The sequence below is a fragment of the Phoxinus phoxinus genome (assembly GCF_949152265.1).
Source record: "Phoxinus phoxinus genome assembly, chromosome: 2".
Lineage (NCBI taxonomy): Eukaryota > Metazoa > Chordata > Actinopteri > Cypriniformes > Leuciscidae > Phoxinus > Phoxinus phoxinus.
Window position 1 is genome coordinate 49,341,356 of NC_136877.1, and position 15,704 is coordinate 49,357,059.

The 15,704-nt window shown below is 41.1% G+C and overlaps 2 protein-coding genes across 4 annotated transcripts in view; both read right to left on the minus strand.

Moving 5' to 3' along the window:
* actn3b (actinin alpha 3b) overlaps window positions 1-5,619 on the minus strand; it is a 49,589-nt gene extending 43,970 nt beyond the window's left edge. The window contains exon 1 of the mRNA XM_079605356.1: window positions 5,224-5,619. Coding sequence (XP_079461482.1) covers window positions 5,224-5,358 — 135 coding nt within the window. The 5' untranslated portion in view covers window positions 5,359-5,619. The remainder of the gene's footprint in view (window positions 1-5,223) is intronic.
* A 482-nt stretch (window positions 5,620-6,101) lies between these two features.
* rbm14b (RNA binding motif protein 14b) lies at window positions 6,102-15,632 on the minus strand. Of its 3 annotated transcripts, none has more exons than XM_079605378.1 (7): window positions 15,466-15,566; window positions 13,449-13,801; window positions 11,635-12,637; window positions 10,647-10,865; window positions 8,754-8,833; window positions 8,246-8,343; window positions 6,102-6,497 (listed from the first exon to the last, which is right to left on the minus strand). In XM_079605378.1, the coding sequence occupies exons 2-5, from the start codon at window positions 13,795-13,797 to the stop codon at window positions 8,824-8,826; spliced, it is 1,581 nt and encodes a 526-aa protein (XP_079461504.1). In that variant the 5' UTR covers window positions 13,798-13,801; window positions 15,466-15,566; the 3' UTR covers window positions 6,102-6,497; window positions 8,246-8,343; window positions 8,754-8,823. The 3 variants fall into 3 exon arrangements, with proteins under 3 accessions (XP_079461504.1, XP_079461503.1, XP_079461502.1); XM_079605377.1 differs by having other exon boundaries at window positions 6,102-6,729; XM_079605376.1 differs by lacking the exons at window positions 6,102-6,497; window positions 8,246-8,343; window positions 8,754-8,833 and having other exon boundaries at window positions 8,917-10,865; window positions 15,466-15,632.
* Window positions 15,633-15,704: the final 72 nt, after the last annotated feature.

The window sequence follows — 15,704 nt, forward strand, 5'->3', positions numbered from 1 at the left end:
CGGCCCTCACAAAAATGACTGGCAGAAAGAAGCGACTTCACACCACCGATAACTCACGTCAACTTAATTTGATCAGCGGTGACTTTTTCCACATGAATACAACAGTTTGTTTGCAACAAACCAGACTTGACCAGACTTGTGTGAATGATATTTATAATTCACTTGGGCAATGAGGATATGTAGGTATTGTTTACATCTTGAACATGTCAAAGATCATTTCAAGGTCGGAGTAATTATATATAGGCTATATATATATATATATATATATATATATATATATATATATATATATATATATATATATATATATATATATATATATATATATATATATATATATATATATATATATATATATAGCAACAATATATTCTTCTTGGAGTCTTGATATATAGCAGCCAATTTCCACTCCAACCTTTCACTAAAATTCATTATCTTGAAACATTTGCTCAGAAATTAGTTCAAATACTTATTTTTACTAAGTTGTATTTTCCACTAAATGAAGACAATGAAGAATTTGTAAATTTGATTTATTTATATATCAATAAACAGTCACTGACAACATTCAACCTAGCCTACATTGTTTTTGTTTAGCAGATTTTTTTGGGGGTGGGGCTAACCATAGATATTATATAGAGACTAGATGCCCTATTGGCCGCTGGGCACCGAGAAATACGGCGGCCATCTTAAACCGGTCGTACTCCTAGTTTCGTTGCTTAGCAGCAGTTAGATTCCAGAGCACTGTGGAGCATTTTCCTGTTCTAATCGGCGGACCAGCGCAATATAGGGCCCGGGATTACTTTTCACAAGTAATTTTTAACATTACCGTACTTTTGGTTGTATTTTGTGAATAGAATATTACCAGATAATTGAGAAGGAGCAAGGATCTTTGATATTACTGTACAGAAATCGTAGCCAGCTAACGTTAGCTAGGCTGTGTTTACTGCATCACTCGGCATGGAGAGGTTGGGTAAAGTAATAATTATAAGAGCTTCTCGGTTATCAGATACAAGCATTCAACGGCCCTGTAGTATACATATATACATATAGGTTATTTGTGTTTGCGCACGTGATATCAGGAAGCAATCTATGTAAGTTAATAACTTTAACTTACCTGTGTAACGTTAACTTTAATACACACATGACGGCGATGCGCAAATCGAGTGTGTGTGAGTGTGAGAGAGAGAGTAAGTGTATGTATATGTGTGTGTGTGTGTCACATCATTATTGTATCTTCAACTTATTAAAATATCTTACTTTACTGAAACTATCTGTTTCTGCTTCTTTATCATATTTATAGTGTATGATTTATAAAATACCTTATATCCTACATCACATATTTTGATTTTGGACGTCTGGTCACTTTATATCTGATATCAGAATATTATATTACTGTTAAGCCTACTATGAATATTAAAATATGCCGAACCATGTGTCCTGTATCATAGCTACATGAATGACATTTGCAGAAAAAACCCCCGCGTGAAAATCAGTTCGGTATTCAGTGAGGTATGATTAATTAAATGCGCTGACAGCTCATTGCACCTGCAATACAGATTACACTGAGTGCAGCGGGTGACCGGTTTAAGATGGCGGCTCCACGGCTCGACCGCGCTAATAGGCAGTCGCGGTCGATAGGGCGTCTATCTATATGATGTCTATGGGGCTAACTAGCATTGAAATGTAGTTTTAAAAACTGATTTGCAGGACGTAGCCTACGTCTCTATCGTCATTTTTGCTAATGACATTAAACCAGAAAGGCTGTGAAAATACAAAGAGTCATTGCAAATTTAACCCACTAAGAGGAGAGATGAAAAACAAAATAAGGGATCATCACAACACTCAAATTGCTTAGTGTCATTTTACCTACAAAACATTAGCAAATATACCACATTATCCTGTTCTAAGCATAAAAAAACCCGAAACGCACCCAATTCTATACGTTGCAACAACAGATACACCTTCTTATGCTTAATAGAGCTAAAATTTCAATCCCAATTCAATTAAAATCCCAGATGTATTTAACAAGGACGTGCTAATGTGGCTAAACATAACAGTGAAGTTGATAGTTTAGCCACATTAGCAATAGCTAGCTACAGCCAGCAACAACAAACTGTCGTCTTAAAACTTAGATTTCATTTAAATGTTATTAAAAACATTCTACTTTTATAATACGCTATGGGAGATTCCCCATAACTGTATGTCCCTCTAGATGGCAGCACTAAGACGCTTCTCTCGGATTATTTCACTGATGGATGCTAGTTAAGAGCTGCCGTTGGGATACCGGGCAGTGTGATGGCAGCTATTTAAAGCCAGATCGTGAGAGAATTTAAAATACAGAATTTACTAGTCAACAGCATAACGACGCTCAGAAACAATTTGTCTATTTTCTGCTTCCTTTTGACAGATATCAGATGAAACAGCATGTTGACAATCGCTGTATTACTTGGGCTTCTGATATGCGCGCTAGAACAGGTGCAGATCCCCCACCCCCACGCGAACCCCATATTCGTTTCATTGCAAAATGATGCACTTTCTATATTTACGCTGTGATATCAGCTCCTTATGCTGATCCTACATGCCTGAGGATTTTTTAAAGACCCTCTGCCTTGGACTCAATTCTGAAACCCATGTAATAGGCTGATATGAAGCTTTACTTTACTGCAATAACATCAAGTTAAAAGCTTATATTATATATTTTTTTGTAGTAACATTACTGTAATCAGACTTGCATAATTGAATCAGCTAATACATTTTTTTAAAAAAAACATTTATATAGGCTATTTCTATAAAGAGTAAAAAAAAAAAATCACATCATCCAGGGGGCGCTAGTGTGCATTTCCACAAGATAAATAATTTCTTGACTGAATGGCAAAAAGTGACTCTTAAATGGGTAGTTCAGTTCACCCAAAAATGAAAATTGTGACAATTTACTCACACTGTGGTTCCAAGCCCATAAGACTTTCGTTCATCTTCGGACACAAATGAAGATCTTTTTGATGAAATCTGAGAGATTTCTGTCCTTCCATTGACAGCTACGCAACTACCACTTTGGCGCTTCAAAAAGTTCCTAAAGAGATCGTAAAACTAATCCATAAGAATTAAATGGTTTAGTCCAAACTTTCTAAAAAGACTTTATCGCTTTATGTGATGAACAACATTTTTTTAGGCTTTTATTCATATAAACATTCAACTCACACATAACTTGTGGTAAACCGAAACATGTTGACGTACGAGAACCAATGAGATTCATTCTCGTGTGTTACACAAAGTTTATATATAAATAAAAGCCTCAATCTGTTCATCATATAAAGCGATCGAGTATCTTCAGAAAATTTGGATTAAACCACTCAATTCATATTAGTTTTACGATCTCTTCAACTGTGCATCTGCCAACGGATGGACAGAAAGCTCTCGGATTTCAGCTAAAAGATGTTCATTTGTGTTTTGATGCAGGAAAGTCTTACGGGATCGGAACGACATGATGAGGGTGAGTGAATAATGACAGACTTAATTTTTTGGTTGAACTACCCCTTTAAAATAATGTTTTTAGTTGAGGGACAGAAAACAAGTATTGACACATGCAGTCCATTGATTACTTCAGGTCTGAGGTGATATGCTACACCACCATGGGCACCTTGAAAATGTGCGCTATTAAAATAGTGACAACTGACATGGTGCCGTTTTTGAGAGCTGTTGAATACAGACGGAGCAACTGCACAGGCAAAGGAGCTCAGAAAAGACGGCCTTAAGAATGGAGGGAGCGAAGGAGCAATACGGGAGATGGGGCGGCAAGGTTCAGGAGTATTTTTAGGGCATGTTTATTCACAGACTGAAATGAACCCTCCTTGCACTTCTCTTGCTCGCACACCATCTGTTGAAGTCTTTCAGCTTTGTCAGGTCTAGCCAACATCCCACAAGTGTTTGTGAGACACCTTTATTGAGAGTACTGCACATGCAATCATCAAGGTCTTTTCTTGCAAAAACATTTCTTCAATAGAATATTTAAGAAAAATACACATCTCCAGTAGTGACCATATTTTAAAATAATAATAAAAAGCTCCCTCTATAAGAATAAGTAAAGCATCTGAAAATAAGGCAACTTGTGAATTAAGTGTCTATTTCTGTCTTAACAAACGTATCCGTGTCTGACGTGACACCACAAATCTGTGGTTTGCAGAGATCAATCAGTGGTTCTTGGCTGACGTCACCACCCCAGACCGTGGCACGAGCTCCCCTGACGGCCATTAAACGTCACCTGTCATTTCTGTCAGCCAGATGATCTTCAAAATCTTCCTCTACCTAACTTCTCTATCTTCAAACACAAAGGAGCGACGATTTAATCGTTTAAGGCACAGGTAGGTTTAAAAAGTACGTGTTTCCACAGAATGCGTTAAAGTTACGCGCGCTTTTCTGTGAGGTGATTTTACAACTTCTTTTTTTTTTGTATATTAAACTACTGACGGGGTCCATGTTCGTTATTGCGATTATGAACACGGGTTTATAGACTCATATAAAACACGAAGACCGAATAAATTTAGCTACACACTGAATGAGGAGGGCGGGGATGTGGTAAGGACAACACGGAGGGAAACTGCGAATGAAAACAACAGCTGTAAGCTAACTTACATCATGTAAACTCGGTTGTCAGATCGAATCGATGTTAAATGTTTTTAAATTGTATGTAAGTGTTGTACAGTACGTTTTGTAGGCTACTATTGTTTACTTTAAATTTGCAATGGTTTCATAAAACCAGTCACTACAGCTATAGGCTACTTACTTTTGCAAAATAAATAAATAAAAACATAATAAATGAATACAGGATTTCCTTAAGGCAATTTATTAAACTTTTCCGCATCTTCATTATTTTGAGACCATATTATTAACAATTACTGTACTGACAGCATTTTAGGAAAAGCTGGTTGCCACAATTAGAAATACAATAAGGTATAGCCTAATATAGATATGGCGGCCTTAATTTACACCAAAATTACTACACTTATTGCTACTATAAAATCATACAATGAAACAAACGGGTGTAAAATCTTTTAAGAATTTTGTGATTTATTAATTTTCATTATATAAAAAACACAATTGTATTTGTGGAATCTACCATGGTAAAGTTATACAAAAGGTAAATACAAAAAAAATCCCCCTCAATGTGACTTGATCATGTTGCAGTGATTTAGGATATTCCTAATCAGGACATTCCCATGAACATACCTTCCTCTGCTGTTTCTCCCAGGCAGGGTCCAGCAGAAGGTCCCTGTCCCAGCTGTCCTCCTGAATCATGTACTCTTCCGTAGTCATCATGTAGGTGTTGTTGTACTGCACCTGTGTCTCAACAATAGTCGCCATCGTTTACTCTTATCCCTCTAACCCCTAATATTAGAAGTTATGTCCCTTGAGCTTTAGGTTGTAAACTAACAATCCTGTCCGTGCGTTAGAGGAGAAACCCCCGCTCAGTGTGTACTTGTACGACCGGGTAGGAAGAGGCCAGACTCCACTCGTCTGAGGTGCCTTTGTGGAGGTGCGAGCAGAACTTCTGCTGCCCAGTGCTCCTATCCTGGTCAAAAGTAGCACACGTGACTGCACCCCAATAAATAAGAGAACTAGTCGAGTGGGTGTCGGGTTATGCTACCTAAAAGGTGTGAGAGGCGGGACACACTGTGCACTGGGACCAATTATTGGAGGCTTTTTTAGTGAAGGGCAGGGAAAGACCTCACACACGCCTAAGAACAACACCTGTTGTCCTTGGCTTTAGTCTTTATACTTATCCAAGTAACAGTTCTGGGGGCAGTTTAAACGCATCCAGCTAACGCATGCATTGAAATATGGTGCACAAACAGTTCCCAGGCCTGTTCAGATTGTTTCCCCTGTAATAAAAAGTAATGTCTGTACCTTTGCTATACATTAATTAATACACACAGTTGTGCTTCTCATTTAGATCAAACAGAAACAAGTCTGTAATTTGTATGGAAAAACTACTTCAGAAAATAACATTAAGGGATTGTTTTGCAAGCAATCATGTACTTCCTAAACAAGAGAACTAAATCATTCTTACAATAATGACAAGTAAATGAGCACAACATAACATATGCTGTCGTAGTACTAGTTTATTGCAGTAAGCATGCGATGCCAATCAGTGTTCATGCAGAAGCTGGTGTAGGAGAGTACACTTTACCAGTCGCAAGGTTTTTGCAATATACACACATTAACAAGTCATGCACATATTCAGTAGAAGGTGATAAAAACAGTACGACCAGCTCATATCCTATCACCTGCAATAGAAATAATTCTCGTTTCATACATGAGTTATAAAAATGAGTACTGGAGTTTCCTTTACACTCGGTAGGGGTGTCCTTATAAAGGGATTAAAAATAGATCCCTAAAATAAAAAATGGAAAAACAAAAAAAAATCTAAAAATAAATGGGACACAGAAGCTAGAAGTTGTGTTATTGTTATCGTCCAGTTTGTGCAAGAAGGGTGACGATATCTAGGGAGAAAGTAGACGGAGAGAGCATTCTGTTATCCATGGAAAATGTGGAGCGTATACCATCTAGAGTCAAAGAGACTGAAGCTGGAAGAGCGTGTCGGAGAAGGCGAGGGATTCTTTTGATATTACAGAGCTGAGATCCTGAATGGAAGGTTCTTCTCAAACACCGATAGGTATCTATCTGCCACAGACATCTGTCATCATTAACGAATGCCACAGACATCACAGAAATCTGTCAACCACAAATATCTGCATGTCAAAGATCTTCATACCACTGACATAGAGAGTATCATGGTTACTCTGACTATGAATAACAGATATATCTTATTTCAGGTAATGGACAGTTCCTCATCCTCCAGAATAAGATCTAAAATTGAGGTAATTAGTCCTTATTCCATCGTTTCTACAGGCGAAGGTAAATAGCCACTATGGACTTACTTCCGTAGATACAAAAACCAATGCAGATGTGTGTGACAATGCATGTGAAGATGCTACATGTCTTGGCATAGGAAAGAAGAATCATCACCTCATGTGGCTGTAAAATCAAGAACAACAGCACCTTCTAGTGAGATGAACCAAACTTAACTATCATGCTCCCTCTGGAGGAAAGGTCCTGTAAGTAGCCCTCAGGCAGCTCAGTTTCAGCAGTGTTTCCCCCCCCCCCCCCCCCCCCCCCCCATCTAAAGCCACTTGTTTTATTGGACATTCGCCTAACAGGTATGTAATCCAAATCTGTGCCACCTAATTATCGTACATTCAGCTATTTCAAACACAAACACCATATCAGACGCTCATTTGAACAGGTAACACAATGTAGCTTTCAGATTAACATGTTTTTTAATCTGACAAACAAAAACCTAACTGTTTGGGATGACTTTGTTTGCCTACTGTCAATCTAGGAGGCAAAAGCAGAGGTTTATTGTAAGAATGGCTTGCTGGGTTTTGACTCAGCAATTTATCAAAGTCAAGCACTGCCCTGCAAGATAAGGGTTGCCAGTGTCACTGAGTCCAAATGAGAGTCTTGCGAATAAAATCTTGGCCAGTTGCCTAGTGACTTGTGTCTAGTCACAGCGCTTTCGGGGATGCGGTCAAGCAGTGGTTAACACTGAACAAACGTAACAATTAGCACTGGGGATGCGGCGAGGGCGGCGGTGAGCTGGGCGTTAACGGCGAGACGACTCGAGGAAGCCTGGGGGGGGGGGGGCATGGGTTAAATCAAATAAACAAACTAAAAAGGCACATGGAAGAGGGCCAGGTGAGGTCGACGATATTGCAGGAACTCTTGAGCAAGGTCCACATCTGCCAAGCCTTCAAGTGACTCACAAGCACTCACCTTTGTCACACACCTTTATCAGCCAACCTTACTTAAGCCACGCTTATGTAAAGCAGTCTTTAATGCACTGACTAATAATTCCATTCATTCAACCGCTTTTATCCACATTCTCTCCAAAGCTAAACCAACAGATCAATTATTAGAGCATCAAGCACCAAGCCATTACCGAGACACACTAACCACCGAAGCAGTAAATAGTCACCCCCGCCGCCACCCCTTTTGCCAGTGACAGATAGTAGTATAACACTGGTGTTTAGAGAAACCCATTGGCTGCTATAGCAATGGTGACGACAGGTGAGGAATCTACAAGAGGGGTGGGGTGGTGGTGAGGAGAAATACAGCAGATACACGGTCAGGCGCAAACGCTATCGGGAAGGACGACAGGTAGAAAGGGGGCGAGGCGCAGTGCGTTTACCTGAATGGAGTCAGAGAGACCTTCTCGTTCATTGCGCGACGCTAACTTTCTTCCCCCCAAACCAGCACTGCGTATGGTGTCCACAGTTCCTTAGGGACCTAGTTAAGTTGGAACAGTCACATCAGAAAGTGTTTGTTTGTTTTTTTGGGGGGGAGGGGGTGAAACAAGAAAACAAAAAATAATCATGCACAATGGAAGCAGATGCGAGCGAAGCCTTGTGGGAGATATCTTGAATTACGTACAAATACCAGAAAAGGAATTGTAAAATGGTTTTAAAGTGTGGGTGCCTCCTGACACTCTCACATGAACATGTTTTACAATATGCTTGCATCATAAAAGCATAGTCATCATCGTGCCACACTCCTGTTAAAGAAGCTGCATGGGACTATGGGTGGTTAAAAAGTACCAAAAGCTGGGCTGAAGATTTTGCTGCTCCTGGGGAAGGGGTTTGGGATGGTGTGTGCAGCTGGGGGGGGTGGGTATAGAGTGGGGTTGCCCCCAGACTTACCCCATCCATAGTGACAGGGGTGAGATTGGGATCAGTCTCTAGTCCTTTAGCTTCTTTTCGGGGCTCCGATTCATACGAGTCTGGTCGTTTCACAAAGGAAAAACAATCATGAAACATCAAAAGGCAAGAATAGCTAAAGCTCCAAGCAAAAGCTCTCGAGTTTCCTCTGTAAATGATCAGGCAGGCTCTTTATTTTTGAAGGCGTGTTATAGTCAGTAAAGATCGTGTACAGATCTTTAAGTCTTCTCTTCTGAGAACACTTGTGGCAAAAACAGTTACCGTAAACTACAAACATGAATGTCAATGCAAAACGTTTTCTAAGATCACATTCACACACTGGCATCCTCAGCACGTAGGTGCGAACAGGGGCACGGTAAACAAATGAAATACTGTCACTAAATGAGAGGCAGATGCAAAGAGAGATGGAGAGAGATGCAGTGAGGGTCATCTATGGAGTTGCAGCAGCGAAATGAGCAGGAAGACTGAAAGAAACTGATAGGAATCTCCCAATTTCATTTAATCCCAAATCACAGCACCACAGAAAATACAGCACTTTCGTGTAGCCTTAATCCAGTTTCACATTTTAAGACTACAGATAAAAAAAATAGCAAACTTGAATACATTTCACTACTAAGGCATATGAATCATAGGCCACTCATGATTTTGGCGTTTTTTTTTCTTCTAGAAAAAAGATAATTTTGGCTATAAACAATCATTGTGGAAAAAAGCCACAAGAAAGAACATTTCGTCTCTCTTATAGCTGTAAACTAAAGTTACAAATTAAGCAGAGTATTTCTCTTTAAAATGATACGCGAGTCCCTTGTCACTGTTTATAAAAACATGATAGCAATAATAAAAGACACTTACAAAAACAGATTCTACAATGCATCTTGGCAGTTAAGTTGGCGAGCATAGAGATGCTCCCATAAGACAGATCCCAGCTAAAGTTGACTAGCTAAACCTTCCTCTGATTGGCTGCCCATACATCACCATATCTACGGAAGTAGCTACATCAAAGTTGGAGGGGAGAGAAGTCACAGTGTCTTTCAGCTTTCAGGATGGGTGGACAGGGATGGAAGGGTGGGGTTAAAGGTCATCACTAAATTTTCTCCCATCTGAGGTGTAAGGTATGCGTATGTATGTGCGTGTGGATCGAGGTCGCCTCCCTGTTCACATGTGCCTTCCTGTTGTGTCAACCAATGGAAAGCATACACGCTACACCAGTCCCAGAGAAAAACAAGAAACACACAAAGACATGTGAAATACTTTTCCAACCCTGGTCCTACACTTCACACACCTTTGGAGTAAACATACATTCAACTTATTTAAATGTTCTTGAAATGCATTGAAATCTAACATCTTAACTAAATGAGTGTGTAAACTGGTTCATATAACTATAATAATCAAGCAATATTTAAAAATATCAAGTCCAGTATTCATTCATAGGCTACAAACACTGAATATAAAAGTTAAAAAGCATCATGTCTAGTGCCTAATCTACCCCTCAAAACTAACTGGCTATTAGATTGAAGGTTTCTTTAAACAGACAATGTGTTATATTGGTTTAGTGTGCAGGAATGAGAGCATGCGGTTTCCCTTTTCAAGCCCTGACTACACTGGGTGTGTGTGTGAGATCAGAACCAAGGTTAGAGACTCCAGTCTATAGTTAAAACTGACACAGCCACCGTCTTAAACCCAAGCACACACGTCAAACATACACCTGTGGCTTCTTTCTGACACGCACACACACACACACGCGCAGCACAAGGAAAGGAGAGGCAGAGAGGACGTGGAGCACACTATCGGAAGGGTGTTTCAGGGGTGTGTAGGGCGAGTTCGGGGCGGCGGAGGAGGGGCTCCTTGTGCGACGGCGGTATCGGCGGTGGCTCATACACGCGAGGTGTTGCCATTGCGATGGCAGGCACGGAGGCGGCGGGCAGGACTGGCCTGAGGGACTCGAGCGTTGCCACCTGCTGAGTTGGGACACCGGGCAAAGCCTGCAGTGCGGACATTGCTGCAAGGTGGTTGGGAGGTGGATACGCATACTGGTATTGTTGGTATTGTTGGTATTGCTGCAGCTGCTGGTACTGCTGGTAGTATTCCGCGTAATATCTGTGAGAAATGGAGAGAAAACACACATGCACATCCACGCAGACAGGAAAAGAGAGACAGAAATCATGCATATACAAACGAATGTATACACCATTAGACAGGGACAGACACAGAAACACATTTACACACACAGACACACACACACACACACACATCACCGCCACTGTAAATCAGAACTAAAACAGCCAACATTTTGAAATGTACAAACTTTTGCTATAATCGTTTATTATAGCCGCGTTTCCACCGCAGGAACTTTCCCCAGGAACTAGGGACTTTGGGGTGGTACTCGGTGTGTTTCCACCGCAGGAACCAGAGTGTAAATGAAGTTCTGGGTAAATATTTCCTGCTTCGAAAGTCCCTGCTTGCGAGGTAGTACTTTTTCAAAGTTCAGGAACCTTCAGGGGTGGGACTTGGGTGATGAACATGCCGCATTTTGATTGGTTGACTCCATGCAGCATTTTATATCCATCACCATTTTTTTTTAATCTGTTGCGTTGCGTGCAGGAACAGTTGTTTGGAGTGAACAATGGAGTTTAAAAAATAGGACAGATGGACTGACGACGAGGTTCAGGCTTTATTAAGCTTTAATTCAGAGTGGGAACTGTAAAGTAGCGTGCAGTCCTACGTCACCAGACTAATTTGCCTAATCTTTACGGTACTTTAGACCGCGATGGAAACGCAGACAGCAACAGGTCTGGAGGGAAAAAAAGTTCCTGGGATAATTTAGGTGGAAACGCGGCTTATGTGTTTTTAATTGAAATCAGCTCACCTGGCTATAGGGTCGTCCTCCTGTGCGGCGGCTTCCTCTCGTCCTGCAGGTGTGGGCAACAAGGCTCTGCGCTTGGCCCTCTGGTACATAAATGGTTTCATAACAGGGTCAGGTAGAAGTGGGGCAGATCTTCTTAGTGGACTCCGGTCCCTCTCGCCAGCCTTTGAGCTAGCCTGTTGCTGTTCAGCTAGCACTTGCTGTCCTTGTGCAAAGTAGTGTGCCCTTGCTGCCTCAAAGAAAGCTGCTGTGTCAGCTGCCCCAAGAGCCCCGTAAGCCGGGGACGTACTGTAGAGAGCCGGTGCTACCGTATAAGCTTGGTTAACAGCAGTACCTCCTGGTACCTCCATGCTCGGCCCTGCAGTTAGAAACACTTGATTTGCCATGGCGGGCGTGTAAACCTGTTGACCATATGCAGCGGCGGCTGCTGCGGCGGCTGCGACTGCGCCGCTCGTCATCTGGCCATAGAAAGCTGGGTTAACGGAGCCATACATCTGTGCGGCAGCTGCGGCAGCACTGTTGTTGAGTGCCTGATTTGCAACTGTCCCACCGTAGAGCTGATTGGCAACCGTACCGTACACTTGACTAGCTAGTGCTCCGTAGACGGCGGGTGCCACTGCGGTTCCACCTTCAGCTCTTGCACCCGCAGCTGTAAGTCCAGTCAAAGCAGCATAGGTGGGGTCAAAAGTTGAGGTGTTGTATACCGAATTGTGGACGCTCTGTTGAACCTGTAGCGGGAGGCCGGCGGCGGCGGCAGCGGCGGCTGCTAACACGGCCGCTTGGCTCTGGTACTGCTCCAGGGTGGGCTTACCAGCTGGGCATTCACCTGCATAGTGACCCTGTTTTCCGCAGCTCACACATGGGATTTTCCCAGTTGGAGCCTGCTTGCTTGGCTGAACTTTGGACAGCTCCACGGATAGTGGTCGTCCTTTGAAAGAGGTCCCGTGCAAAGCCTCAATAGCCTGCAGCGCATCTTCCTTGTTCTCCATGTGTACAAAAGCATAACCTAATAAAGGAGAAGACAGGAGTGTTATTATTCAGGATTACCCACTTTAAATAAGGGGAAGCCAACCCAGCTCCTGAAGAGATACCTTACTCCTGACTTCAGTTCCAACCTTGGTCTGACTGTTATTTTAGCTACGTTCAGACTGCCAGTCCAAATCCGATTTTTGTGCATATCCGATTGAAAATGCGATCAGAATTAGCTTATGTGAACAGCAAAAAAATCACATAAAATGCGTGAAATTTACAAATCCGTTTCACGCCACGTAAAATGTAAACGTCAGACGTTGTTATAAGAAACATGCTTAAAGTCGCTGCCAAAACAATGCTGTGTTGTTGCAGTATCGGACGAGCAGAAAATGACAATATAACAGAGATATTTTGAAACCGGCGGAGACAACAGCACGGACAAAAGCCTCAGAAAACGCATAGACCAGTGCACAGCTACACATTTCCATGTTGTAAGATTTAAATTAGACAACATCTCTATTGCAAACACCTCCATGTTGCGGTTGTTGTTGTTGTTTTTGGTTTATGCTTACCAACACAACGTCAATAAGCAGATATTACGGAAAACGAAAGTCAAACACAAATCAACTGAACAGTTGCGATACACAATGTGGAGATCTATAATTTTAGATCAGATTTCAATCGGATACACAAATAATTGGACTTGTACTGACAGTATTAATGTAGCTTTTGAAGTAGTCCTGAGCACCTCATGTGCGTTTGATTAGGGCTGTGGCTGAACTCTGAAGGACAGTAGCCCTCCATGAGCAGGGTTGGGCGTCGGGGTTTTGCAACTACTCTCTTACCTTTCACCTTATCACACTCCAAAACTTTCCCAAAGGTCTGAAACAGCTCCTGGAGGTCTTCTGTGGTGCACATACTACTCAGATTACCCACAAACACCTTCGTCGAGTGGAGTGGGCGTCCTCGGGACTCTTCGACCACGAGGTTACGACCTTTAAACTCTCGGCCATTGAGCTCCCGGATGGCACGTTCAGCAGAGCCCTCTCCTTGAAGGTGTACGAAAGCAAACTGCCTCAAAACGCTACAGCTAACAACCTGGCCGTATGACTCAAAGATGGCTGACAGCTCTTCTTGCGTGGTATCCAGGGCCAGATTCCCTACGAAGAGCTTAACCGTGTGGCCCTTATCCATTGTGCTGGAATGAGTAAAAGACAATTTTGACATATCAGAGACAAGGACATAAAAGTGTAAAATGTGTAAGTACAATTTGGGTAAGTATTCCCTTACAAAATGGGACAGTGACAACATCAGATATTAATTATTATTCCATTCACAGTCTTATACTCTGAAATAAATAACATGATGTTCGTGAATGATTATCGTACTCAAGTGCTTTATACAATACTAAGGTACCTCTATGGTATTTAGGGATGAAAATGAATATGAACATTTTGGCCGATACGACAATTCTCTATAATTGAAAGCCGATAACTGATATATTGGCCAGTAAACCTACATTTTTATATAAATTTGAGAGTCTGACTTCAAAAACAAGTCTTACCATTACATCCATATCCCAAGCACATATAATGATGTTCACATTATAATTTTATGTAGCCTATTTGACAGACTTGCGCTACACATTTTGCACTTAACTGCATTTTCCTTTTTTAAGTGATTCTATCATATTTCAAGCAATTCAAAAACAATGGCGAACAGCTGAAGTTTGTCAGCTAAAGGGAATAATCCATTATTTATCAGCTTTAAGATTTAAGATCAGCTTTCTCATCGGGCCGATAAAATTAACATAAAAATGGCCGATACTGATATGGTGGGTGATATATTGTGCATTCCTAATCGGTAATACTATGGTTTTCAGACATGTCTTAAAAACAACAACAACAAAAGTATTGTTTTGTACTTTATTGTTAGTATTATTTCCCATTAATTGGGGAAAACTTGTATAGATTAATATAGGCGGGGGAGGGAATAATAGTTCCATAATGCTTGGTCATAAGTGAAAACAACATCATGTGTTAATTATATGTTGTTTTGACGTGACAAAAGTCCCGAGTTACAGATGACACCATGTTTTTCATAACAATATCTTAAAAGAAATACATATCACACTTAATTAAATTTAGTCCCAGCACATTAACAACGTAAAACTATTCAGCACAAACACACACAAAACAATTGAATATATCGATGAAACATTTATTCAGCATTTAATGAAAATAATGTGTTGCAGTTGCAGTCACAAAGCCACAGTAATCTGATGACGCAGAGTAAACACGTTCACTTCCTCAATCTAACAGCTCACGGAACAAACACACACACAAACATCACAATAAAGGGTCATTGTTTCCTTCTAACCATGATACATCATTCAAACCCATTTTTAAATGTATAAAAGTGTGAGAAACGCTGACTCGCCGTTCTCTTTATAGCGCGCTGGCGTCAACAACACGAGTAACGCGTGTCGACAGATTTACTGAATGTAACATTTCTGACACCAGATGTTTACAAAACACTCACAATCTCTTCCGTCACCAACGCCACAAATGTCCGCGATGCAACTACATAGTTTTATATTTTCATTGTAAATGCATGCGCGCATTTTTCTATTCATTCTTTCCAATAATAAATCTCTAATGACTCATTTTGGGAGGATTTTTTTTGGAGTGTCCCCGCGCCCCCCCCCAAACCCCTTTGCGTTTCTCTATAAATCACACCGCGAGCTCGGCTACATCATTCCGTGTTTATTCGGCAATCGTTACCTATTGGTTCTATATGATGAATTGTGGAATTGCTTTCAACATAAACAAATATAGAGAGGCAAAAAATCTTCCATCTTACCTAAGCGGTGCGGGGTTTCAAAATGGTCGATCCACTTCCGTTCTTTAGAAACGCTCTCATTCTTCAGCAGAGGACTGAGTGAGCGCGTGCTGATGCATTCACTCTCACACACACACACACACACACACACGCGCGCATCTCCATTGCATGCACACACGATGCATCATGTTTGTGTTTTCATTGTAAACAGGAATTTAACTAAACTTAACGCATGCAGAGACCATGCAAAAAAAGTACTT

Coding starts and splice junctions, on each gene's coding strand:
- rbm14b (XM_079605376.1), bottom strand. CDS start 13,797: ATGGATAAGGGCCACACGGTTAAGCTCTTCGTAGGGAATCTGGCCCTG. Junction 12,638..13,448: donor GGAGTGTGATAAGGTGAAAG/GTAAGAGAGTAG, acceptor CTCCTTTATTAG/GTTATGCTTTTGTACACATG. Junction 10,866..11,634: donor GAGGACGACCCTATAGCCAG/GTGAGCTGATTT, acceptor CATTTCTCACAG/ATATTACGCGGAATACTACC.